This window comes from Blennius ocellaris (assembly GCF_963422515.1).
Source record: "Blennius ocellaris genome assembly, chromosome: 12".
Lineage (NCBI taxonomy): Eukaryota > Metazoa > Chordata > Actinopteri > Blenniiformes > Blenniidae > Blennius > Blennius ocellaris.
In genome coordinates this window covers 15,481,917-15,509,612 of record NC_137661.1, presented here as the reverse complement: position 1 = coordinate 15,509,612, position 27,696 = coordinate 15,481,917, and the positions used below count along the sequence as shown (strand labels likewise).

The 27,696-nt window shown below is 41.8% G+C and overlaps 3 protein-coding genes across 7 annotated transcripts in view; 1 reads left to right on the top strand and 2 right to left on the bottom strand.

Annotated features, from left to right (window-relative positions):
• Window positions 1-94: 94 nt before the first annotated feature.
• dnttip2 (deoxynucleotidyltransferase, terminal, interacting protein 2) lies at window positions 95-6,434 on the top strand. Its single transcript, XM_080506816.1, has 7 exons — window positions 95-191; window positions 1,295-2,757; window positions 3,170-3,326; window positions 3,480-3,575; window positions 4,424-4,588; window positions 4,677-4,783; window positions 5,403-6,434. Exons 1-7 carry the CDS (start codon window positions 111-113, stop codon window positions 5,479-5,481), a joined length of 2,148 nt encoding a protein of 715 aa, XP_080362942.1. The 5' UTR covers window positions 95-110; the 3' UTR covers window positions 5,482-6,434.
• Window positions 6,435-8,072: 1,638 nt separating this feature from the next.
• On the bottom strand, window positions 8,073-22,394 carry spata6 (spermatogenesis associated 6). Of its 5 annotated transcripts, XR_013936863.1 has the most exons (13): window positions 22,271-22,394; window positions 19,444-19,581; window positions 19,070-19,118; window positions 18,899-18,940; window positions 18,655-18,767; window positions 17,626-17,706; window positions 12,688-13,113; window positions 11,412-11,514; window positions 11,213-11,283; window positions 10,896-10,936; window positions 10,439-10,590; window positions 8,612-8,777; window positions 8,273-8,344 (listed from the first exon to the last, which is right to left on the bottom strand). XR_013936863.1 is itself a non-coding variant. In XM_080506736.1 (12 exons), the coding sequence occupies exons 1-12, from the start codon at window positions 22,334-22,336 to the stop codon at window positions 8,214-8,216; spliced, it is 1,413 nt and encodes a 470-aa protein (XP_080362862.1). In that variant the 5' UTR covers window positions 22,337-22,394; the 3' UTR covers window positions 8,073-8,213. The 5 variants fall into 5 exon arrangements, 3 of the variants coding, with proteins under 3 accessions (XP_080362862.1, XP_080362863.1, XP_080362864.1); XM_080506736.1 differs by lacking the exon at window positions 8,612-8,777 and having other exon boundaries at window positions 8,073-8,344; XM_080506737.1 differs by lacking the exons at window positions 8,612-8,777; window positions 22,271-22,394 and adding an exon at window positions 20,877-20,973 and having other exon boundaries at window positions 8,073-8,344.
• An 816-nt stretch (window positions 22,395-23,210) lies between these two features.
• agbl4 (AGBL carboxypeptidase 4) overlaps window positions 23,211-27,696 on the bottom strand; it is a gene marked incomplete at both ends in the record, with an annotated part of 281,697 nt that continues 277,211 nt past the window's right edge. The window contains 2 exons of the mRNA XM_080505732.1: window positions 23,211-23,301; window positions 23,451-23,544. Of these exons, the coding sequence (XP_080361858.1) occupies window positions 23,211-23,301; window positions 23,451-23,544 (185 nt within the window). The remainder of the gene's footprint in view (window positions 23,302-23,450; window positions 23,545-27,696) is intronic.

The following is a 27,696-nucleotide window of genomic DNA, read 5'->3' as shown; positions in this document are numbered from 1 at the left end:
TTCCAACAACTCGGTGGACGAATGGTGCTCTGTGATCGTTTGCTTATCCTGCGGCTCTCAACACCGGATCTGACGTGTATACCGGAAGGGAAGGCAGAGCGCGTGCAAACATGGTGCTCACCAGGAGAGCGGGTCGCGTGGGCACCACGGATGCAGATATATCCACGCCGACAAAAACTCCTCGAGTTCAGGTGAGTGTGTGAACGAGACCGAGTTTTATAGCGTTATAGCATCCCTGCGGCTCGGACGGCCTGACACGTCGAACCACCGCGGGGCTGTGTTTAAAACTCCCTCCGACCGAACGTTCTCCATGTTTGTTTGAAAACCTGATAAAATAAAAACATTGAAGCAATGATGTAAACTAACTTGACGTGTGAGTTCAGTTTGTACACAGTCACGTCGTGTGATCGCTTAAAAAGTCCACCCAATATTATAATAATAACGCGAACTAAAGTTACTATGTATTGTAACTTCCATATATCTTTACTTTAATCCCAAACTATCAAAGGTGCGGTCGATTTGTCTCCGACTTTCAGAACCTGAGTCAAGTTTTAGAGTAGATATGGTGAAAATGGATGGAAATCACAATGTTTGAGGAGTCCGGTTGAAGAGACCAATGCTTCCGCCATGTTGGACCGGACGTATTTCTGTATTAAAAAACAAAACATAGTGGGTTTCATTGTGCTGCTGGTTTCGATAAGATATTGCTGTATTAACAGAGTTGAGAATGGGCGGACGTTGATTGCAGGGAAAATATTGCTCCTGTCTGTTAAACTTGTAGTTTTATGGTTATGCATTAAGTGTTGTCTCGATAATTTAGTCTAGATTACATAGTGAATGTTAAATATTGGCACATAAAGGATAGATTTTTGTGCAAACTGCCATCTTTTTTATCTTTTAAGGTCTAAGCTTTTGTAACTTGGATTCTCTTTATTTTCTGAATACGTAAAATCAAAATTAAACTAAGAAAAATGCCTGTAAAGAGATATTCTTGGGCTACAGCAATATGATTTATGATAACTACTTGATTTTGTACAAACTGAATACTGGAAAAAAAAACTTTGCAAATGACCGTAGCATCAGTAAAAATTGTGTATTTGACACATTAAAAGGGAATCAAAGGGGAAATTGATTTTATCCTGTCTGTTGCCAACAAAGAAAAACTATGCCTGGTCTTTTCTCCCAAGTACAGGCTGAATTTTTTGTTCTACCAGTGGCCAAAGCCATCATCACTTCCGCCTTTCTTGTGACGATGAAGCTTTATGATTAATACCAAATGCTGTGTCCTCCACAGGTTACCTTTTCCACGGATCGGATAACCACTGAGACCCCGAAACCAGCAGATGACTCAACTCATCATGTCCGTGTGGGGACCTCCGACAATTCGGATGAAGGAGCTACAGCTTCTGCCGTCTCTCCAAAAACAATCTGCTCGACTCCCTCCTGCCCCGTTGTTCAGTCTGAGGTGGACTCCTGCTCCTCCTCTGCATCTTGCAGAAGCAGCAGACGTACCACCAGAAGCAGGCAGTATTGTGACACTCCTCTGCCGTCAATTAGCCACAGAGTCACCAGGAGTCAGCAGAAAATGTCTCTCGCTCTATCCCGGGCCAAAGCTAGCCTTGAGCAGTCGGTGTCCTCGAGTGAGAACAGCAATGCCTCGGACACGGACTGTTCCAGTCGCAGATCGATGAGATCCAGAAAGAAACTCGAGCTGACTGATGTCCATTCCCCAATAGGCAGCTTGTGCTCCACGCAAGGTGAAGAGACTCCCTGCAGCAGTCGCACAGGCTCCGGGCACAGCAGCTGTGGCGCCCCGTCCATAAGTAGCTCGGTCAGGAGCGCCACTGTTGTTGTTGTCGACGCCATAGAAGCCGTCAAAGAGGACGAAGCGTCAAGCTATCCCTCCTCAGATTGCACACCGATCCAAATGTCTAAAAGAGTAGTCGTAGATCTCACACCTGCTGATACAGATTCAAAAAAAGTTGAAATTGTCATATCAGAAGACAGTCCAGCTTGCACCAAAGAAGCTGTTATTGAGGTTGTCATGACCAAGGAAGACCAGCAGGTGGAGCCACCTGCTGAATGCCAAGCCGAGGACACCTCAGAGATAGAAATGAAGATACTGGCCGTTTCAGGAGAGCCGTCAGAACCTCGCCAGTCTGTGAGAGTAACGACATGTGAGAGGGCCTCCGAAGTCCTAGCGGACACAGAAGAGAAGCAGCAGGACGAGGCCGGAGCTGACGAGGACGCCGACGCTGCGCAGAGCGTCGGGCCTCTCCCCGAGGTTGTAGAAATCCAGCCCGGTGTGGAGATCAGCCCGTCAACAGGAGACTCTCAGAAGGTGGTTGAGCTCCAAGCAGACTCTGTTCATGTGTCACCGGACCGACGGCACGGCGTCGGTGCTGAATCTGCGCCTAAAACAGCAAAGATCATCAGTCTGCTGGACTGCAGTGATGAAGATGAGGAATCTGATGAAGAGGAGGAAAAGATGGAAGTGTCTGAAGAAAAGGAAGTGTCAGAAGAAAAGGAGAGGGCGAGATCCACCACCGTGTCTGCTGCTTCTGTCGATGGGCTGTTTATGATCGACACGCGACCCGGGAGTGAGGTGGACGTCCAGTACTACCAGGAGGGGCGAGACGGAGACGAGGCGGGTCCCAGTAGAGGAGTGGAGGAGGAGGACAAGTTTGTCGATGAGGAGGGAGGAGATGACGATGAGGACAATGCGCTCGTCCTGTTCCCAAGGAGACGTACTCATTTGTAAGTATCGTATTTACATAAAAGGTTTGAGTGGCAAATGTAACTTTACGCCTCAGCCTCTGATAGTCGGAGCAATTTGCATTAAAAACACCAAACTGCTGTGACTTTATAACTAATCTGTCAATCTCAGTAAAACCATTATTGGCTTAACATTTTTCATTATTATTGTTTCCATGTTGTAAGTTGATTTGTTTTTAAACTGTTGTATTTTGCTACAAATTAGAATTGTTTGTTTTTTCACGTATTCATTGTTTGCGTAGTGGCGGCCTTGGTTCTAGTAAAGAAACGTGGAATAGGAATGAAATGATATTGAAGGATACAAGGCTTGTTTGGTCATTGTTACATTTTCTTGTTTCGGTTTATTTTCTAGTTCGGGTTCAGCTGTGTTATTATTATTTTCTTTTATTTTCAGGAGCGACTTGTCCAGCAGTATTGACCCCGGCATCAAAGTGAAGGATGTGGGGAGGCTCTACATCTCTTTTGACGGCAGCTCCTCTAAACCCGGCAGCTCCTCTAAACCCAGCGGCTCCGCTTCACAAAAACAGAAGGAAAAGAAGATCCAAGATGATGTAACCGTTTCCCATTTTTCTCCCTCCCAATTCATGATCCAGGATGAGAAGTTTAGCATTAATCCCATTAAAGAGTCAATCCATTCTGATGGTTTTCCTTTACCATTTTGTTTGTGGAGTTAGTCATTTAGCATGGTCTTCTTTTGTCCACAGGTGATGAAGAAGAGTGTGATCGGACCAGATTTTGAGAAGAAGGACGCGGTGCCGCCGTACAGCGAATCCAAACAAGCCTCGAAGTTGAAACGCAAAGTGAGTTGGACAAAACTCGGTTAATATCAGTTTCTCTGCAGTGTGGAAAAGTGGAGTCTGATTATCTTTGCTCCATCTTTAGCTGTCAGATGATGAACTCTGAAGCGTGACTCAAAATGACTTTTATTTTTCAAAGTGAGCAATAGAAGACCAGTAAAGTAAGAGTTTGTTAAATCAATTGGTTATACATGATCAGTGTGTCGACAGATCAGGTGCTGCTGATTGGTGCAGTCAAATGATTGACAAAATAAAAAAACGTTTTCTTTGGTATTTACTGTTACATCACCTTTTCTCACCTTAATGATATAATGTAGAATACAAAAAACAAAATAAAATGGAAACAACCTGCTGGTTTACAAAATAAGTGTATGTGTAAAAGTTTGTTCATATCAACTTGAAACCACCTAATTTCACAATAATTAGCTGAAATATAACCTCTACAACAAAGTTGTATGTTTGGCAAGAGATGAATCATCTTTGTGCGGAAATATTTTTCATTTCTAAAGCTCATCAACAGGTCAAAGACCTCAAGATTGCAATGGATTTCATTCCTTATGCATGTAATTTCAAAATAAACGCAACGGCGTGGCACTTGTCAACACAGCGGACGTGCTTTTGAAAACCAGATGGCGCCGTTCATACTTCATACCACTACTGCTGCTACATGTTTTTAATCTAACACGTATGAGCACACATGATTGTTTGATTTATAAACGTCATTCAGAGACAATATCTTATTCGGCTCCCCGTCGTGACTCGGAGCTTTAGCACTTTGGCTCCTGCATCCAAAGCTGGGAGTTTTTCTCACATTTGGTAAAAGCCACTGACCCCCTTCCCCTGACCCGCAGGCGGAAAAAGCCAAGTCAACGGGAGAGGCTTGGTTCAACATGAAGGCCCCGGAGCTCACCCCCGAACTGAAAAAAGACCTGCAGGTTCTGAAGATGAGAGGCGCCCTGGATTCAAAGAGGTTCTACAAGAAGAACGACAGAGACGGCTTCCCTAAATACTTCCAGGTCAGTGAGGTCAACGGCCCCGGTGTCACGGTTTTCCAGGACGTGTACTGCGAGTTTACAAGCTTTAACCTTTGGCTCCGTGTTGCAGGTCGGTACTGTGGTGGACAACGCAGCCGACTATCATTCCCGCGTTCCCAGAAAGGAGAGGAAGCGCACCATGGTGGAGGAGCTGCTGGCCGATGCCCAGTTCAGACAGTAAGTCCAACAGACTGGCTGTGTTTTTATCACTTGACAATCCCCGCCGTGGTTTCATTATCGGCCCACAAACACAAATGTTTGATCTACTGATCATATCTACTTTCAGTCATTCAGGTGGAATAGAGTGCTTTAATCAAGCATTCAAATAATATCCAGTAATGGAAATGTTGAAAAACACAAAATTAAGTCCCCATGCTGCTCATTTTGAATACAATAAAACTTGAATATCACTTAACTAACACAGAATTCCATTATGAAACTCTTAGATGAAGTATAGAATAAGAATGTCAGATGGATTTTTGCACTGTTTTTATGCTTTAAAAAAAGAAAAAAATGTGATCAAAGAGAGCAGACTGTTTTTGGTCTTTACGACTGATCACAGTATTAATTTGATGCAGCCCGTGAGTATTTTATTCATATGACTTTTGAGCAGGTTTATATAGAAAATATTTTGGTTAATTTATAGACATTTGAAGTCACTATGCTGAAGACTTTGCTGACTTTTAAACAAAAGATTTTGAGTTTTGTGTCAAACTGATCTTTTACTTCTTGCCGAATTGTCCTTAAAAATCACACAAATGTGTTAAAAGGAACTTCTCTCTCCCCCTCCCCTCAGAAACAACAAAAAGAAGTACCAGCACATTGTTTCGGAGAGAGCAGCATCGAACAAGAGGAGTAAGAAGAAGAAGCAATAGACATTTGTTCAGAAACTGTGTACATCGTGCTAATCTTGTACATCCCCCTTCTAATCTAAAACAAATGCAATGATTGGTCACAGCAGGAGCCGACACGTATCTGAATGAGATATTTTTTTTAATGATTGACGACGGCAGAGGCCACCAGACTAATGTAAGACTCCCTCCTTCACAATAGTCATGGTTCTGTTTAAATTGGATACAAAAACTACCGAAGGATTATTTTAGCAAACATTTGTTGCAAATTATGGATTCATGGTCTCTGAAAGGAAAGCTGTGAAGTTTTTCTTTCTCTGTTGAAAATAAAACCTGGAATGAACCTCGTTTGAAGTGGAACTCTGAGGACGGAAGCGACAGAGGGCCAGTCTGCGTTTAGATTGAGGTTTTAACCATTTGTGTTGCAGTGCTGTGAAAAAGTATTTTCCCCTTCTCAAATTATAAAATTGGACAGAGACAATGAATGTGAACACAAAATACAGTTTTTAAATTATTTTACTGTTTTAAGGGGGGGAAAGCTGTTCAAACCCACCTGGACCTTTGTGAAAGAGAAATGGCTCCCCTCGATAAATCATGAATTGACTGTCGCTAATCACATCGTTTGGAAAGCAGAGTTTGAGAAGGGACTGCTTTTTCACAGCACTTTATACTTTTAACTACGGTATATTGACATGACAACTGTTTAACTTCTATTCTTAAATCATTTAAAATGAGAAGCATTTCAAAACCCACCTCTGGGCTCCATAATTAGATGCAAAGGAGAAAAATAGATTAACAATATGCTTAAAAAAAAAAAAAAAAGGTAACCCAACACTTGGTTTGGTCTGTTTTATCTGAGGTATGTCATTTTGTCCCATCGTAGAATACTGCATTTTACAAATTGTGAGTAATCTTTCCTGAATAGACTTCCTGCTGTTTAAAATACAAATATATATTTTTTTCTTTTAGAAGTGTCAGTGCTGTGTCCTGGTTGTTTTCCTATCAGTCTGTTTTTATATCTTAAGTGCCTCGTTGTATAGCTCTAACGTGTTTTGACATTAACACTGTAAAAAATGAGACAAATATCCTCTGAACAGAAGTGATCAATAGGCGCATAGTTTGATAGCTAATTAGACTCCTGCTGCACATGTCGCCTTGGTACAGTCAAAAAGTGTGTCAATTATTGGGCGACCTTCCCGTTTCTTTTGTTCTGCCAGAGACAAGCCTTTAAACGGCTGCAGCTCACATCCTCTTCCCACACACACACAAAACGAACGTTGCTTTTCTATATCCAAGCCCATTTCAAAGAGAGCTTTGGACAAATTAAACAGTTTCTTTAAAATGCAGCCCAGCTGATGAATGAGAGGGTCTGTGCTGCTGAACGTGAACCAGGCAAGTTAAAGGGTAACTGAAATGTTTTTCAGATTTCATCTTTAGAAAGAAGAATAAATGTGCTTTCGAAAGGTATATAACATTCCCAGATAAAAGTCCGAATTCCGACCCTTTTAATTGACTTTACATGATGCAGCAGACGACGGTATATTTGCGGGCCATAAATGTGAGCCGCCTGAGCTAGACCGGATATGACGTACGAGGGGTTATATGTCCCAGCCAAAACAACATCAGCTGATTGAAGAATGGAGGGGTTTGGCGATACAGAAGCACCTAGGAGCGATGTTAGCGAAGATTTAAGTGACGTATCGTTGGTTTTGGACGAAGATGAAGGAGAGGAATCATCGGAGGAAGAATTAGAAGAAAATCAAGGCGTTCAACCATACATGTTTGAGCCGTGAGTACATATTGTGTGTGACCGGGTATTTACCCGTGCGCACATATTGTGCGTGACCGGGTATTTACCCGTGTGCATATTGTGCGTGACCGGGTATTTACCCGTGTGCACATATTGTGCGTGACCGGGTATTTACCCTTGTGTCAGAGTGGGTGTTTTGCAAAGTTTATTGGTCTATTTGTCTTAAGTTTTAGCAGGTTTTAAAAAGACTTACTCAAGGTTGGGTTTAAAAATCCGTTAAAAAGCCGTTTAAAAATGGTGGGGACAGAACCAGGTTTCAGGATACGTTTCCTCTTCACATCAAAACCAAGTGACTCTCGGATTGCGGGTGCTGTTTCGTAACAGTCATCCGTGAAATGTTGACTGCAGAGATAGGAGGCCTCTGTTGGTGTCCAGTTGGAGCGAGTGCGCTGCACTTGTTTTGTCCATAATCTCCTCAAAGTTTCATCTTTTGGGAATTTATGGACACTTACAGACGGACTGGGCATTTGGGAACACCCAGCCGCAACACAACGCTTAGGCATGACTCTAAAAAACTGCTAAATAACGCGATAATGCAGAGCACATGTAAACAAGACACTACGATCAGCTGTTGTGGGCGGAAGTAAATAACTCCTCATACGTCACAGCGCAAAACTACGGCAAGTTGGGAAAACTAGGTCAGATTCACAGGGCGGGAGATTTAAAGGCATTTTTAGACGTTCGGCGCTCAAGAGCAAGATAGTGGTGTGATTGTCATTGGTGTGTCATATATCATTCGAAAGGGGGAAAAATAATGCTAAATACTGGTGTATTTTAATAGAATTATTTCAGGGACCTTTTAAACAAGCACAAACGTGGCTCAGCAAGTTTTGAAAAGTTAACATTTGATCAGTGTGAAATGAACATGGACGAAGGCGACGACACCAAAGTGTGATCATTAACTTTAAAATCAGCCTCATTACAGTCAGTGGTTTGCTAGTGAAGATCATGAAATACTTTGGGGTATTGGACAAAAGTCAAAGGTCAGAGGGCCGGTCTCTGAAGGCTTTGTGTGTCTGCAAAATCCTTTGGACCCGGCTGTGGATCTGCTCCCCGTAGGACGGGCTGGGCGGAAGTCTGAGGAACAGAAAGAGTCAAGTTAACATTAATGCAGACGACCGACTGAACGAGATTTAAAACTCCCCGAGAAGAAAAATCTATGAGTGAAAGTCGTGTTAAACTTGATTGAGTGTCAAAGTGTGAAACGTCTGGGTAACGTTAAATCATCAGCAATGAAAATATTAATATCAAAGTAGATCCCAAACACCCCTTAAAAGACATTTGAAAGGTTCTCAACTGAATATATTTACTGTGATTTTGGAAATGCTTTCAAATCTTACGCACCATGAATAATGAGTAGTTTCACTTTGATCCACCAAATAAATAATGTGTTTCCATTTGGCCCTGTTGGAGAGAGGAGGACGTTTGTGTCCCTCACTGTGATCAAAGCTGCCGTTTCCTGGTTTAAAATGAATTCTGCCACCATCTCACTTCCGTCCACTAGTCTGTGCTGCAACCAAACACAAGATGAAAAGAAAGGACGAGCCGCTTGTGTTCCAAAATAAGCTCCGACATTGACGGCGACTCCACCTTAACAGTCATTTCGATTTTTTTTTTATTTTGTCAACAACTCCCTAACTTTTTAGTGCAAATAATGATATTTCACGACTGAGTTGTGGCTTCTGAACGGGGGGAAGCCTCCTGAATGGGATTCATCAGTGCGACGCGATGCGTTCTCTGCGAGGCGGCCAGAGGCAGTTATAACACGACAGATTGCTCCGACAAAAATAAATTCCTGTATTTCCTCTCATCTGCGTCGATTTGAGTGGGGGGGGGATGATGAGTGACAGGTGCCTTGGCTGGGCTGGCAGTGCGGGAACGGGGGCCTTTTCATCTCGTATCAGATAAACTCACTACCTGCTTCAAAAAGTCATCAAGGACAAATCATCCAGAGACATGAATAGACTGAGACTTCAGGGCTTACGGGGGCAAACGTCACCGCTGGCATCTGTCATTTTCTTTATAGATCAAAGATTGGTGGGAACACGTGGGAGGGGGTGGGGGGTGTCTACAAAGGCCCGCTCTAATCTCCCACCCAGCAGAACCTGTCGCGTTTCCAATCCGGGGGAAACTATCCTTCATTTCCTGCAATTTATTTTTTCAGTTTAAGATTGTTCATTGATTTTTAATGTTTACTCGTGGACTCGAGCAGAAGGGGGAGAGAGGAAGCGGCAGGCAAGAGACAAACAAACAACGGAGCGCCGGCGCCGCTGCCGTGTTCAACTCGCAGCTGCCGTGATCGATGGCCGGGTCCCTCTGAATGTATTAAAGTGTGCACTGGGTCAAATGTATCAGTCTCAAGCTCAAACACAAATCAATACCATTTTCCTCTTTTGTTTTCTCTTCTCCCGTCGTAATGAACAAACATGACAAGACATCAGCTTCTGTAATTTAAAAGGTGGAGGGGAATTTATCCTGCCCGTCGAGTGTGATCAGAATTAAAGATTGGGACGTGTGTGTACACACAAGGGCGCGCACACATGCAGACAAACAGACGCCGGCAACAGCGGCGGCGTATGGCCAGCCTCTCGTGGGATTTCCATATATTTGCCGTGGACTGTAATTGGAAACTCATACAGGTGTCTCTTTTGCTTTTAAGATCTTTTCAGCAAACACGCGACGATTTACACAGATGGATCGGGATAAATTCAGGGCAAACACCACAAAAAAAAAAATTAAAAAAAAGAGGATTAAGCTTGCGGGAGTGTGAGGACAAGCTGTTTGTTTTGTGGCCAATAAAGTCAAACTCAGATCTCAGAGGTGATTCTGAAAGAGTTTGGCTGTTGAATATCTGCTGATTAGGAGATTTTAGTTGAACACAATGTTTATTAATTTGTAACAGACGTCTATAAAATACATTGGTTATGACTTATGAGAAATTTATTTTTATCAGTTTGAATTAATTAATTAAAAAGAACAGGGTCTGTATGCAAAAGCTTCAAAACCATCTTATGTACAATTTTCTTCCACTTTAAACTGGATTGTCATCTCGAGGTATACATGTTTGAAATTATATTAAACTTTTATGACTTTCTGCAGTTGCTTTATGTACTCAATGTAAAACATTACACACTTTCCAGTTTTAATATTGTTAGCTTTCCAAGCGGTTACCTTTCTCGGAGGGAACAGCTGACGGCCGATGAGGGACTCCTGGACGAGTTGGCGTGAGCCGAGGACGAACCTCCTGTTGGGCTTCTGATCTGCGGCTCATGTTTGGACGACGTGTCGACGGCCGATCGGATGGTGGCAGAGCCACATTCAACCTGGAAAACAAATTCCCATTAACACCATTATCCTGTTTTACTTTATGATAAAATAGGTGAAGCCAGAAGTCTTTGCTCCCCTTTGAGAGCCGATATCACAAATTAAGCCTTTTCTCAGTTTCTCAGGGACTCTCAATCCATTTCGGTTAATAAACCATTTTACAAGCAGGAAACACTTCATTTACTTTCTATGGAGCGGCACTACCTTGACCAACAAACACATTGTAGTGCAGCAACGTAAAGACTGAAGTCAAGCTTGGAATGTGACAACTTGTTTCATAATAAAATCGTATTGCTGGACTTACTTTTGTTGTGTTTGGTCTGTCACTCTGCCGGAGAGAAGAAACTACATGAACAAAGACAAGGGTAGTTTTTTTTAAATGAATGAAGACAGTTCAGAGTATTATTTAGTACTATACAGTGACACCTTTAAATACAAAAAACACTTGCTGTGTATATATTCAGGTAAATTTAACGCCTTTCAACCGTTTACAGAACCAGTAAAATTGGAGATGAGCGAAATAATTGCAAAAAAAAAAAGCTACATCTCAGCATCTTAGTAACGAGACTGATGTCTGTTAACAAGCCAAACAAAACAAAGATGAATAATAGCATTAGTTACGGTTAATGATGGTATCATCACGATGTTATTAAAGGCACCAGACCACAACAAGAGCAACTTCAGCTGGCTGCCTTAAAAAAAAAAAAAAAAGCAGCTTGTCATCTGGTTGTGGAAAATTTGAAGCCAAGTTTATTCCTGCATAAAATTATCTCACAATGTTATGCAAATGGGGGTACATGTTTTATTTCTGGTAATTTACCCTTGTGATCAGCTGAGAAGCTGACAGAGCGCCGAAATGCACTTCCATTCAGTGTGGAGGAGGAAGGAGACGCCACTGAAGACGGATTATTGCAGCAAGGGACCTGGGAAAACAGCAAAAAGATGTTTCATGGACTTACTGTTACATTTCCAGCTCATTCTTATACAAATTATAAAACATTGAACGAGGACAAAACTGCACACATCTCTTTAGTTTTACCGTCACCCCGGACCTGCCAATTGGCCGAAAAGTTTACCGAGTAGTTTTGCCACTATATTGTAATAAATGAAGTCAACATTATTCACAATGGATCATTGCTTTCAACTTGAGCACAATGAAGTAAAACCTCACCGTCATCTCAACGCCGAGTCATTTCTTAGAGGAAATCAAAATGACGCCCGAAGGAAGCAAAAACAGCCTCGCTCATTAAAGCCGTTGCCCGCGTACCTCGACTGATATTTATAGACACGGGGTTCCCTTCACACACAAAGCGGGTGGCTGAGGCTTGAAGCATGCGCTCATAATGCATTCACCATTGGGCTCAACTACTTCATTAGGTATCTATTTGTTAATTGCGGCTTGACTCTCAATTATCAGGGTTAATTGTGGTGAGAAGATTCCCTCGGGAAATCCAGTGACGGCGAAAGCGATGCTCCCGTCTTCAATCAAACTCCATTCATATGTGTGACAAAAACAAACACGGCACTTAATCATTCCTCACAATAACAGCTCGCAAGTACAATTTGAAATTCATACCTCGAGATTAGATTTGATGTAAATGAAAAGGCAGAACTACAAAACACAGCGTGGAGCTTAGCGAGGGGGGGGGGGGGGGCAGAGGACCAGCGGCTGCGCCGTTCATGTCCATCGACTGTAAACATTCCCCAAGGCTGTGTGATCAGAAAATCACCCTCTTTTATATGCAAATATCTCCTTGCTGTGATACAGTCATAAATAAAGTGTTAACAAGTGACTGTGTTGCAGCCCAAATACAGGACGTGTGCCATTAAAGCCTGCTGGAGTCCCTCAGCGAGGATAATAAGCCATATTCCAAACACATGCAAACACTGTCGTGACGTCAAAATCCATTAACGGCTCAGGTAGAAAGATTAAACCCCGCTCCCTTATTATGCCTTCCATTTAATCTGCCGACCAGATTAAGTACAATTTTGGGACGCTCCCAAAGAGGCTTGAACTGCAGCAACTCTGGACCTTATTAATCTTATAATCGCAGAGCGCCCAACACGCTGGCTCAGACGAATATAGCTAATGTTACCAGAAATGGCGGCTGACTCTCCGTTTCCTTCCTGAAGTGGTGAGGCCCCAGCTGAAGGTGGCCCAGCCTCTGCCTGGTGTCCTCGGAGAGCTGGCACATCTTGCGGTGGGTGTAAGGGGACAAGGCTCGTGCCCTTGAAGAAACCGTATGCTGCTGGTACCCGCAGTCGGCCACAACTCCGGTAGCACTGCGTCTCCTCCCTTCGCCGTCTCTTTGAGGGCTCCGACCAGGCGAGCGTCTGGATGCCGCGAACGGGACAGAGTCTGCGATCCCCGACTCGACATTTAACGTTTCTTTCCCTCCCTTCAGAGAGACTCTGCTTCTGCCGCCTCGTCTGATGAAACGCCCGGTGGACGGCAGAGGCTTCTTCGTTGAACTTTGTCTGGACGGGGTTAAAGACGGCCTTACGGGAGAAAGACTGCAGGTCTGGGGGAGCAAGGCAAAAACAGAACATGTTTAAACCTTGGTGAAGTATCCTCACACTTGCCTTTTTAAGAGGACACGCGGCACTTCAATGGTTGCCATGCGATTTCTTAAAACGACGCCACAGACTCGCTCTCGGTGGACAGAGCCATTAAACAATTAGTTAAATCACTCAGCTTTGAGCGCTGCAGCAGCGACAGTCGGCACCGCCACTGAGACAACCTCTGCAGAATTACCCCCCCCCCCCCCATAACTCTAATGGCGCCTAACATTATTCTCCAATGCAATATCCCACTTCCTGCAGGTAATGTCAAGCGGAGATAAATAAGTTAAGGTAAAATGTTAATTGCATTTGATGTCCATCTCCAGTCTAATATGATAAAGAAGCATAGCTGGGCTGTAAAACCGAGATAATCTAAATGCTAATTAGGAAAATCACACCGCATTAAAACCTTTTTTTTTTTTTTAAGAAAAACGATGATGAATAAAGCCACGTTGACGCTGCCATTTTAGAGCAATCACATTTAATGGAATTAAGAAGAGTAAGCCTTCTTCCCCAAATCCCTCCACATCTCTTACTTCCTTCAGCTCCACTCTCTTCAAGTCGTGGACAAACACAGAGAGACTGAGACTCTCTCTAAGCGGAGCCTCGTGTGATTAACTATTGGTTTTATACGTTCGAGACACAGTTCAACAAAAGGGCGGGATGCTGATAAATAACAACAGGGCTAATTGTCTGCAGCCATGCAGGTGTGTCAGCATAATGAACCATGAAGCCGCTGAAGCACTTGCAGAAAGCTACCATGTTAGCACTACAGGCACTTGTAGTATTTATGACAGTCGTGTTGCAAGTCACAGGATAATGTTTGCTAAATGTCACTGGACACAAAGGCAAACTGTGCCTGCTGGTAATGTGGAAATACACAAAGATATCAGGTCAATTCGAGCAGAAGATGGTCTGAAATGGCTAAAGTGACCAAAAACCCCCCAAAAAACAATTATTCCAAGAATGTCATGCACGAACATACTAAAAAGTTTTTTTCCTAATTTAGTTTTTGTGTTTCTTGATCTGTGGCGAATCGTTATCAAAAATATCATTGGAGTATTTGTCACAAATGCTTCTCTTTCTGCATAATGTCTAATAATTAATTCTGCTGGTGGAGGCGTTCCCCCACCAGAGACGACTGAAATACAGATATACAGTTTTGTGAAGCACACCCTACAAGTGAGAATTTTGATTAAATCTGTTCCGTACTGACTTATGATCAATACATAAATACAAATAATCAAATATCACAGTGACAAAACGTCACGATGTCCTGAAGGGACTTTTACTTTTAGCTGCAGACATAAACCTGACGACGGCTTTCATGTGAAGGTCACAGCAGAAGTGAGATCTTTGAACATTACTAAGCTGCTTTTCTTGAAAAATACCACACCGCGAGAGTCTGACCACAAATTTATTGGTAGCGATTCAGAACTTTTTGCAGAATCTGCTGTCGTACTACATCTCTCTCGGAATAGGACATAAAAGTGTCAGCCGGTGGGCAGGTAGGGAAATACCCATACCGAGGAGCCATTAGGAGGGAGAAAATGGATTATTTCTACTGTCTGACAGCCACAGTGGTGCTCTGATCCAGACGTCCCCTGGAGGGACCCGGAGAACACTCTGACAATCTGCCTGGCTGTCAGTGACATCGCATTTAAACAAATAGCTTAGCTTAGGTTACCGCACCTGGGAAATGTACGCCACCGTTTGCGACACAACATGCTCATTGTTGTGTGATGGATCAAATGTGACTCACAGGACTGGTTGTGCAACATTTTCATTCATCTTGTTTCTTCAAGATTTTGCAGGCGACAATTAGAGCCCCATCTTCTAGAAGTGTCACACGAATGGAGACTCACATCTCATAGACTTACTGCACTGGATTCATGTAACGCTTCAAATGAAAGCTGAGCCCCAGTGACGCACCGTTTAACAGACCGCGGCCACTCTTCTTGACCAAGGTCCGTCTCAAATAGACATTGCAACAGTTTTTTCATGAGAGTTCCTCCAATTCACCACACCGATGCAAAAAGTGAAACACGAGCAACGTTCATCACAGTGGTTAAAAAGAACACGGCAAATGATTCTGTCAGAAAATGACTGTGATCCTCACAGTTTTAATTTAAGATTCAAGTATTTAGGCACAGAGTGCATTATTTTGCTTCACACTGGGTCTGATCAAATGAATGATTTCCAAATGTTTAGCTTTAAGGTGATCTAGATACATATAACATCTCATTCCACCTTTGCAGAGCAGGACGATTTGAGAGAGAGAGAATGTCGTCTCTGTCTGTCTTAAATAAAAGCTGGTTGAGTTTGAGGGTACAGTGGTCAAAGTGTCAGACTTGGTCGCAGAGTCAAACGCCGCAATAGTCATGTGCTTCTTCAAGTTGCTCTTCAGAATATTTCCTTATTTCCACACTTGCTCCTAGAGTTCTATGTATTATCAGATCTGTGTCGGATCAAGTCGTCTGTTAAATGAAATTGTCAAAATTATAATTGAATTAAGCGAAAACCAAAGCGAATGTATTTTCTTTTTTAAAGTTTATGATATTTCTTTTATTAATAATTAACCTTTATATTACGATCCTGAAGCAACGACTTGGACCATAAAAAGTCAAAGAGTATCAACAAACCTCCATCATAATTCCCTCTCACCCGAGGTGATGTCGCAAAATTGTTTCTCAGTGATTAATAGTATCATTAACCATGAGAAAAGACAATCACGAGATTGAGAAACACAGAGTGAGTATTTTCTTTTCTGTACCAATTGACAAACTGATTAAACAATTATACGTTTTAGCGATAAACTGAAACTATATGCATTAAGCATGAGCAGCTAAAATATTAATAATACCGGGAATCCTTGAACAAGAAATAAAGAAGACCAAGAAAGACATAAAACAAAAAAAGTCGCGCAAAAAGTCAAATGTAGTAAAGTTTGTTTACAAACACTGTCTGGAGACGCGTTAAAGAACCAACAGGCTTTCAGGTTCAGTGAAAACTCTCCGCTAGTGGGACGTGTGAGAAGAGCTTTGCTATCACCATCACAGATCTGCTTGTCTGTAATTATATTTACAAGGAGAGAACAGATACCCTTGAAACACCGCTAGTATAGATGGATAGATGCAGTTGCCATGGCAACAATAGAGGATGGGCATGTAGGGACGAAACAGGCAAATGCGATGGCGAGATCATTAGAGCCCCCCCCCCCCCCCCCCCCCCCCCATCACATTGAAGTCCAAGGGTTTCAAACTGACAAACAGCTCCTCCAATATGTTTACAAATCAACAACAGACATGCAGAAGTTAAAAGTAAGAAATTATACAGTTAAAAGGAAGTGGTATGCACAGTTTATGTGTATATACACTCTTGTTCCAGTCTTATTGTGAGGTCAAAACTCATAAGCTGATTAAACCTGTGGGGTCTAACCTAAATCGTAGAACTGATATCCTGTATTCCACAATAATGATTAATATTAGCAATGTTAAAGGTCATATACATGCTACATTGTGCAACTTGGAGACCATGACTCCACACTGTCGATGTCCGCTGAATCAGAGAAGACAACAGCTACAGTTTACACCAAACAATATACTAATATAGACTGATAATAACAGAATGAAGAGGTGAAGATGAGAAGCTGACGTCGCTGATGTCCAAGCGAAGGAGTGGCGGAGATGAGGAACACTTTGTGTCACATTCATCTTTGTGATTTTGAGGTATTTCTATTGGTCAAAGAGCCGCTGCAGGTGGTCGCAGCAGTCACATCGCGAGGTGGAGTGAGACGGCCTTCCTTGTATTTCTGACACCGTCTGTAGATTATCTCCGCCTATCTGGACAAAGACTTTCCGTGAACCCTTCTGACACTATATAATCAGTTTGTGGCCAGGAGCCAGGTATTATCACGCTTGCTCATCTGTTGTCTGAAGCACGAAAAAAAACCCAAAACAACAACAAAGAAATCTTTACTCGTCTCTACGACAGTTTTAGTGCCGAGTTTCTCATTGTTAGGATTTGGGTGAGACTTTAGGAACATGGACGTGACGTGACGGTCTAAAAAGCAAAGGGATGCACTTGTATCATTCACCCAGATCAAACCGGCGTAGTCATCAGTGTCAGGTGTGTTGAAGTGACGGCACATTTAAACTGTGTAGGAATCAGGCCCTCCAGGACCAGGATGGTCCACCCCTCACCCAGACCAGTGTAAGCGTGATTAGCTATTTGTTTCTATTAAGAGGGACAAAAATGTGTTTACACTCTCATGCCTGGATCATCACTTTTTTTTTTTATGGGATGACACATTTTAAAATAAGATAAACGTTAAGGTCCTTTTAAAGTGAAGGTTGCAGTGAGGGTTGATGGTGATGTGAGGGTACTTTAAGGCAATAACCCATATGTGTGTGTGTATGTGTGTGTGTGTGTGTGTGTCTGACCTACGTGACGTGATAAAAGGACATACTTACTGGTAAGGCAGCCCAGCTGTCTCTCCCATCACTCTCCTCTATGACGGATGTTGTGGTAAAGTCTAGTTTAGGGGAGATTCCCTGGAGGGAGAAGCACAATAGAACAAACACACCACTTTAACAGGGAGATGAAGACAAAGCGCAGACAACAGCACCGCCTCCAACACCAATTTACAACTGCAAATCTTCCATCTATGCCTCGGTTGAGAAAAACAAATTGTAGAAAAGATAAAGGCTCCAGTGATGTTTAAATAATAAAGCACTTGAAGAGGGACACCGAAATTGATGCGTCGCCCCCAAACACAAACACATAAAAGCAATGGTTGAGGGGAATGGCGTTCCAAGATATTTAAAAATGGCAGTTGGTGCCTCAGAGGAGACAGAGAGAAAAGAAAAAAAAAAGCTGTCTCCAGTCAAGGAGGGAGACGAGTGAAAGCAAGGAGGAGGTCGAGTGAGAGAGGGATGATATAAGTTGAGGACGACAGAAAAAGAAGCAGGGAAAAAAAAAAAAAAAGAGGAGATGACGAGCGAGTTGTTTTTCCAGTCTGCACAGCCGAGATAGTCGACAGCTGCGTATGAAAAATGCCATCTTTCAGAGGAATCTGCGACGTCTGAAACAAGACAGGCCTTTGGAATTGGTTGTCTTGGAAGTGCACTTGCCTGTCAGGAGGACAGAAGTGGAGCCTCTGAAATCTCACTTAGAAAAATCAACAGTCGCCTCCAGTTATTGAGAGCAAAGGTAATGCTGGTTGCCAATCAAGCCGGATCGCACGGTGAGCTCCGTGTTGCACTCTGGGACATTTGATTTACGTTGAATATGTTGACTGACAGGAATATTAAGGCAGCGGTATACTATGTGAATGTTAGCCATGTGCTCAGAGAAGGAATAATAGGATGTATCGACTGATCTGTATTCATCCAAAGGCTCTATGTGAAACAAAACCTTAGACGTCCGTGACTCTCCACACAACTTTATCTACCTGCCTATGATTCAATGGCGATTCAATGAATAGATAGAGAGCAGCTTACAAAAAAGGAGGAGGACCTTTTCATCAGCATTTCACCCTCTGCTGCTCCGTCTCTGGGATCGGGGTACAGGAAACTTCGGGTGTTTTCTTCCCTTGTGGCGAGGATTTCACCCTCTGGAAACCGCGCTCAAAGAGGACGCATGGACGCACGCACACAACCCAAGGTGAGGACAATGTCTTTGCGGTGTCATGTCGAGATACAGCGGGGACTGGACAGGCCCATATGGCACCAACGCAACACATACCTGGAGGCACCGACTGAATCAGCTCGAAAGATGTCGTGTCAGCTGGGAGGAAGGAGAGAATGAAACGAGTGTGAGCTAATGATTGGTATCACGGCTAATAGCCTATAAGCCCGCACGGGATAAGATTCGGAACAGGGAAGATGAGGAAGCAAGTCCCAGACGGCCATTTACCTTCAAGGAGGTCAGCTACATCAGCAGGGTCGACAACACCGGAGAAAGTCTGGTAAAACAAACAGCACAGACACGATCAATCAATGCTGATAAGAAGATCTGGCACACAGGCCACTTTCTCAAGAGGGAGGACCTTTATCGGGACCTGGTGAGGAAACGGTCATGTGAAAACACGTGTTCTTTTGTTAACATCTAAATACACGTACAGTTAATAAATGTCACTGCATTAAGAGGCTTCGGATATAAATCCATGAGCATTTCTTTCATCTCTCTTGCAAAATCTAAAAAAGAAATCCCACAAACTAATAGTAATCCGATGTTAGACCCAGGAAGACTTTTGCTTTTTTTCTTGTGATGAATTGCATTATTCTTACCTTGACAAAAACCATTTTGTGGTGGAACACTAAAGGGAAGACTGGAGGCAAACAGGGGGTCTTCTTGAATTGGCCCATGATGCACACACTGAGGTAGATATCATTCTTCTTGGAGAGAAGCGCTCCGGGGCATGTGATCTGTACACAGTGGCATGTGTTGAACATCTGGCTGTTTTAGTCCTTTTTTTTTTTTTTTTGATTATTGTTGATTTAAGAATGCAGATTATTCACAGAATATTACAGCACACACTCCACACACAAATGTTGTGGATATAAAAACAAACACAGATAAAGGCAACTCAAAATCAAAGATACAAAAAATTATTTGCAGATTCTGCAGTAATGAAAATGTTGAGATGCATAATATTCGGAGCTAGTAGGTTTTATCAAATGAGTGTTATTAAATCATGTCTTTGACCTGAAATTAATATTTCTGCTGATATAGCAAAAGATAATTCAATCGTTTAATACGTCTAAATACATGATGAGCTACTAAATGAAGTAAATGTAAATATACTGCATCTACAATGTGCACATATGGAAAATTACTTGGGTTTTGCTTCAAATAAGCAGAAAATATGACAAGATGATAAAAAATCATGTTGGATTGAGGTTGACCATTACAATTCTGTGAGTCATATTTGAAAAGCTATTAAGAAAATGCTTTATTAAGAAATTTAAACTGCTCCAACATAGTAAGGAGGACACAGGAGCGCAGTGGTCAGCAGCACTCTCGCCACATAGTGAGAAGATAGCTGCAGGACATCTGGAGTGTGCATGAGGCCCTGCTTTTGCTCTGAGTCAGCTGGGATTGGCTCCAGAAACCCACGACCTTGAATTGGATGAAGCAATCTAGAAGATAGGTGAATGATAAGAGGAAATACATAATGGACGCATTAATTTACCACCTAATAGACCATCAATATTAAAGGAAATTGTATTTTGGCTCGAGCTGAACTCTGCAGAAGTTTCAACTTTCTGGCTCCACGCAGTGTACATTTAACATTAAAATGAGTTTAACTACAGTTATATGGTGGTAGGCCAGGAATGGGCTAAACGTGCCAAAAATATTCTCATGACTAGAGGGACCAAATTGTGACAGGATGCATCGACCATGAGGATATATAAGAACTATGGCAGCTGATTGTATGTTCAGGGCTCGATATTAAGTCTTCCCCGAACTTCCGGGGCGAGTAAAAGCTTTGCTCGGGCAAGTGCATCAGCTACCCAGCTTGCCCGAACTGGCGAGTGGGTTTTTTGGCGATATGTTGAAAAAAAAAATTTGCCGGCAAGAATCATTTGGAATCGTCCAGAGAGCGTCACCACGTGATGCTCGCATGAACGAGACGATAGCGTGGGAAAACACTTGACCCCTTTATGCAGCCGCTATTTTCTTCCCGATTTGTATTCTGCATTCTGACGCTGAGTCTTACCTTGAAGATATGCATTTTGGTTGGATGGCATCTTGTAATTCTCCGTGAATCGAATTACGTCGTTGGGGAAACGCCTCGTCTTCCACCAGTTTGCATTTTTCACTTCAGTTTGTGGTACCAGGTGTGCCCGGGGCGGGGCTTACGCATGCACCTGAGCTACCGGATCTGTCCGGGGCGGGGCTTGCACCCGCGCATGCTGATGATGTTACACATTATGATTGGCTGTGATGATGTTTCGCATTATTACTGGCTGCAAGTTTCTCGCGGCAGTGTAAATATATTTGGAAGCTAACGTTAGCTTGGTAGCTTCGTGGGACGCTAACGTGGTTGTGTGAGGTGAACAGGACGCTGATTGGCGTTATGCCTCTGAATGTCCCAAAAGCAGCAGTGCTCACTGGAGTTTAACTTCAGGAGAGTGTAGAAACTGAAGGTGTCTGGTGAAGCTTCATCTGATTATCATGAAGTGTACGTGTTTTTGGCCCCTTTTCGTTTGCCTTTCCATTATTCCGTCAGATTGAAGAGTATAAAGAGATATACCTTCCCAGAATTTCATTGAGATGTTTTGATTATTAAAGAAACTACAAGTGTTTTTTATATAAAAAGTTACGTTGGTCGAATTCATACATTACCCAAGCTTAGAAATTTCGATTAAACTTCGGGCAACTAAAAAGTTGTAAGCATCAAAATCCTTAATGTCAAGCCCTGATGTTATACATTTTAAATAACACACATGCATTTGATGCCAGGTTGAACTGTGCTTAAGGGGAACATCATCCATCACATGTGAAAGTTATTGACTTGCTGTCTGCAAGTCTTTGAAAAGAAAAATATTTTCTACTTTTTTATATATATTCATCCATCCTTCTATAAACTTCGGGTCATGGCTGAATCCAATGCCAGCTGACTGTGGTTTCAGCAATTTGTCCCCATTTATAAAGCCATTTTTTAACAAAGAGTTAATGTCTTTTTGGAAATTACTTTGTGTGGGCAAATATAATGAAAACAAGATAAAACGTTAATTTAGATAGAATCTTGAGAGCGATCCGGGGAGCTACTACAGGAGGACCACAGGAGCTGCAGATCTCTGGTTTAATGTTTGTTATGTTTCTCTGGTAAAGGGTTTAACCTAAACTGAGGGTTTCTACCTATTAATCACGTCGCCATTCGCAACAACGTTACCAGTGAAGGACATGCACGTTGAAGTGTTAGTGTGTGTTATATGTTGTATCTGTCGCAGTGTTTACTGCAGCAGTTTGGGCGAGTTTGTGAAACAGAAGTCTTCCGTTTCACATCCTCCACAAGAGGATGTGAGCTCGAGCTCGAGCTCGAGCTAGCGTCATCAGCCAAGCGACGAAGGACGTACTGAATTTCAAACTAAAAACAGCAACACTTACTTTCTGAATCTCCAGGAAAACCGTGCATTTCAGAGACTTCGAGGGCTCTCTGTAGGAAGACAACATCGTTTTCCGAGCGTGAGCCCATCCATTCAACTTTTACACAGCGCTATCATAACAGCAACAGTCACCAAGCGGATGTCGGGTCACGTGACAAAGGAGTAGCCAATCATCCCCCCCACACCCACACACCCACACACACACACACACACACACACTCACACACACACACACACACACACGTTCGTCTCAAGTAAGGATGTAAAACATTTGTCTATTTAAATAAAAATGACCTGCATGAGGGTGCAATCCAGCCCACGGGAGAGCTTTGGAAAAGTGTGGACATTCTTCAATAAAAATTACAGCTGCTAATAATTTCCCCCCTGAGGTCCACTGTTTTATTAGTGATAGTGAAGGACAGACGCAGAACTAAAATCAACTCGACACCCCTGACTTGAAGTTTTCACAACTGTAGCTATAACATAGGTAAACACAGTCAATTTATTCTTCGTATATTGTTTAGCTCACGCTTGTATATGTAGGGCTTGCTAATGTTTTCAGTTCGGTGATAAGAAGGCAATTAGAGCAACATAATGAATCAAGTGTTTAATGAAAAACTGACATACTAATATTGTAACACACTCTAATATGACAAAATCAGCGAGGAAGCACATGTTTGTTTGTTTTCTATAAGAAGAAATGAGCTGCCAAATGGATTTCTCAGATGGTGTTTACATGGAAAACCAGTTTGTGTTTTTGTTGCTTTAAATACTTTAAATTGCCATGCAACAACCCAGGAGTGAAACTGTTGTGATCTCAGTCCAATGGTGCCAGTCTTCCCACTGTGACAAATGTGTGGTGGGGACAACAGTCTTTTTTATATTTGGAGCTTCTAAATGCAATGAGGTGTGAAGGATCATCCTGCCACATGCTTTGCATGTTAGCCAAGCTCTTGTTCTTTGTCCGCTGTGTCTTTACCAACACCGCCTCCCTTTCCGCTACACTTGGCTGCCTGAGATGTCACCTCAGGACTGGAAAATAGAAAAACATCATTATGATTGATTAATATGATGCAACATAGTTCTGAGAATAAATTTTAAAAAACACACACACACAGCAGAAACAAAATAAAGCAATAAAATGTTTATATATCTTAAAAATATTGTTGTTGTTTTTTCACCATTGAATGAGCGACGGTCTGTTGTCCTTAATGAGGTTGCTGAGTTTGTAGTAGTCCAAAAATGTTCGTGCCACATTCCTGCCCAGCTTCATGTCTGAGGACAGTGAGTTAAGATGAACTGTCTTTGGGTGCGAGTTGGAAATATAACGATTTCTGAAAATACTAGTGACAGAGTTAATGCAAAAAAAAGTGAATGTGTATGATCCATTTCATAGTGACGGGATCATTTGCTAATTATGCAAACAGTTCTGTACTAATTTCACCAAACTTTAATTTAACAAAATACCTAATCTATTTCAAAGGGGAACAGACCACATGACCTCTTGAATGGGGGAGGAAAAGCAGTTCACCAGTGCACTGGTACATTCCAGTAACCAAACTAATGACGTGATCAGCCAAAGTTCACAAAATAATTGCATATTTTCCTTCAGATGTTGCGGTTGGAGGCTGCTATGGATTGAAGAGGTGCGACATTACATTTTTAATTGAATTTATGCGCACGAGCAAAACAAGTCTGACTAAAAAGAATATTAAAGTTGAACATCAAATGAATTAAAAAGGAAAACATAGAAAGAATATATTTAGTTAGGTGGAGTGGTTAACTGTAACAGACAGATTATTCTAGTTATTTTGCCGCCTTGTGATTAAAAATAGCTTGATATTGTAAGAATTCACTGTGAACTGTTCATGAGCATTTCCTGTCATTCACCCATGTTTTAATTCAGCCTTTGTTTTTGGATAATGTGCTTTAAACTGATCGAGAACAATCTGTTCTGAACATTTCCAGGTTGTTGTCCTGCTCACAGCAAGTTGTTTTTTTTTTAAACAATGACATTTGAATGTTGCATTCAACCAATAACATGCATTTGATTTATTTACACAACATTTCAGAAAATTGCTCTATATTTTTTCAAGATCATACCCAAAGAGGTACAGTAAAATACTTGATTATTGCAAATCCACAAGCCACAAAACACTTCTGTACCAAGCAAAACTAAATCAGCTCAATTTCACTCATCTCAGCCAGATATAAAATGTAGGTATGAATAAGGAAAAAGCAATTACTTATACAACAAGGCCTCATTTAAATTCTGCGGTGAGTGCACACATCAACCCCTACCCAATTGCCCCTTGCTACATTAAGGGAAATATCAATAACTGCATTGCTTTTATAAAACAGTTGAGCACCGATGAGTGCTGTTGCTAAGTCTGTGCTCATTAGCTAGCAAGTCAAGTGGTGATGTCGATCAGGTTTCCATAAAAAAGAAATACCAAAGGACTGATTTCCAACTCTCGTCCCAATCTTCAAGAGGGAAGCTATAATAGATCCAGCTAAATGAGAATGATGTCTCAAACTAAAGTAAGTCTCCTGACTGAGGGGCGTGCCCTGAAAAAACAACACATCAGTATTGGCAGTTAATCCATCTGTCCAGCCATTCAGACATCTCTGCGTTCTTTTTCCATCATCGCCCATCCATACATAACGTTCATACCGGCTGTCCCTATAGATCACAACTCAAAAAAGCAAATCCATAATGACTTTCCGTGTTTCTAGTCACAATGAAGTTCGGCTGCCTTCATTCGTCACCAGGCTGGAGCGTGATTGAGCAACACGGAGACATAATCTGTCACTTCCCCTTGTCATTACCTTGTTTATACTCAGATATGACCTGTCATCTGCTCAAATATCTGCCACAGCTGCTGATTGAAACAACTAGCAAAGGATAAAAAAAAACAAAACCAAAAAAAACAAAGAAACAAAAAAAACCCCCAAACAAACAAATGCATTTGGTCATTTTTATTTCCTTCAATTTCTTGGGATGATAAAGAATGACCCACGCTACATAAACTGTGGTTGCCATTACGGTGAAAAGTAATTGCCCGAAAGCCGTTAACTTGTAAACCATCCATCCGAGATTTTGAACAGGCTGTCAGGGCACACTTTTGGCTTTGTAGTTTGCCATTTGTCACGCACACACACAGGTATATTCCTGACAAATTAGATCTGTAAATATTCGGGTAAGCTTGTCGTAGCGTGTCTACATATGTGTCTCCTTTGTCTTTGTGGCCTCTGATGACGTATCACTGTGTATGAAGAGGAATCTGCAAAGGACAACAGGATTTCATTTTCCACCCGGTAGGCTGATGAAAAGTCCAGAACATGACTCCAGACTCTCAGTTGCGCAAACAAAGCTTTGCTCCCCCCCTGCATGTGCACATCATCTCCCTCTTAAGTACTGAGCATTTGGCTTTCTACTGTGTGGTGATGACAGGGTTAACGAAAAGTATTACAAGCTGTATGCGATTGCTTTTTTCACCATCCTGATTATATTTCTTGACAGAAGGATCTGACAGTTACGTTTACGTAATAAGTTTAATGGTTCAAACACATAATTTATTACAATGTTCTTTGGTCTATTGAAATATCCACTACATGGTTTAGTTAAGATTGCAATAATATCTTAATAGGATATAAACCAACTTTTGGGTTTTACTTTAGCATATGTAGGAGTGGGATAAAGAAAAATAACATTTTCTTGAGTGTCAGAAGGTTTTCAGATTCAGGTTGAGTCCAGTAGTTTCTCAATACTATGAAGCCGAGATAAGATTGGAACATACTGGTTTAGGTTTGGGAGGTGGTATTTAGTTGTGATGACCCTTGAAAATAGCTAATAAGTTCATCTAAATGGTGTATGTTATTTATATCTTGTAAGATTCAACGTTTAGCACATAGTTCTACTTGCTCGTGGAGCTCAACAAATTCAGGTAATCTCAAATATGTTGTATATTTTAACGTCAGTACAGTAGCTGTGTGGCTTCATTGCACTTCATTGCTCTTGCTTTGATTTTAAGAGGGTTTTTAAATACCATGGCGTCTTCTTTGTGGAAGTTCAATTTGTCAAGTGAGTGTTTTGTTTGAGGGAAACATATGGTATGCCACTTTGGTGTTGAATTGAGTTTGTTTGGTTGCTTAAAAGAGCAGAGCGATTTCTGTTATGGCACATTTGCGATGGGTTTGGTGTCTAAACACAAAACCGTTTGACTGTTTTATTTCGGTCAGGTTAACCTTTCAGCTGGCAGTAATGTTGCTGAAAGATCAATGTATTCTGAGCTCTGTCCTTTTAAGGCCGAGAAACCAAGTCTTGTATCAAGTATCTTTTTTTCTTTTTTTTTTTTTGCTGAGATGGCACTTGGGTCTAGCAAAAGCAGTTTTCGACATTGTTGGAAGTATTGAACAGTTTCTGAAAGCAATTTCAATGAGGTGGTCCTGTCAAGAGAAGCCTGATGTGAGTGGGGATAAGAGCTATAGGGCTGCTTACTTTGGCCTTCTTGACAGCCTGAAACATCTTTGTAATTTCAGCCTTGATGACTCTTTTAGCCTTGAGTGTGTTTGGTAGGTATGGATGAGCATGGATGGTGTTATTGTGAAACAGGGGGAAAGGAGGGTTGAATGATTAGGCCTGGCCTCGCTGGCAGGTGGGAAACAGGTGGGATTGGGTTTACCTGCCTGGTCCACCTTCCTGACAGCCATTTCATGCGAGAACAGGAAGGACGAGAACACAAATAGAAAAGCTATTTTGACTACATTTAGCTGATAGTCTAATTTAAAAGAGAAATGCACAAATGATGTCAGAAATATAGATATAAATTTTAATGTTTGTACTCCTGGTTTGCTCATCCTGAACCGAATGGGTCGTTCAGACGGAAATAGTTTGTCTTTATCAGAGGCTTGGCAGTTCTTAAAGTTTTATCATCCAGCATAAAATATGTCAGTAAATGCACCACTTGAGACTTTTAAAGACTTTATGTCTCTTTTAAAAGACAGCTGCTAACTGAAGCTGGATGAGGCAATAAAGATTAGGATTAGTCCGTGTTGAGAACTATACTATATTGTACTGAACACGGACCAATCCAGCCTTACAGCCTATTTACACTCTAACAAACTATTCCAACTGAAACTATCTACCATGTTTAAACACAGTACTGACTAAAATCTGTGCAGTGGTGACATTATGGTAAAACGTGTATCTGGCATAGCTCTCAATGTCAGCGCTGTTGCATTCAACGATTTAAAAAAAAAACAAACGATTGAATTTGTGTTTATTTATGATTATCTTGTTTTCCAATCACCCAGAAGTCTTGCTGTGATCACGACTGGAAATAGTTGATAGAAACTCATAAATGTGCATAGTCGAGATGAAACACACAAGGATATATACAAAAGCACACAGCTTCTGTGTCCTTG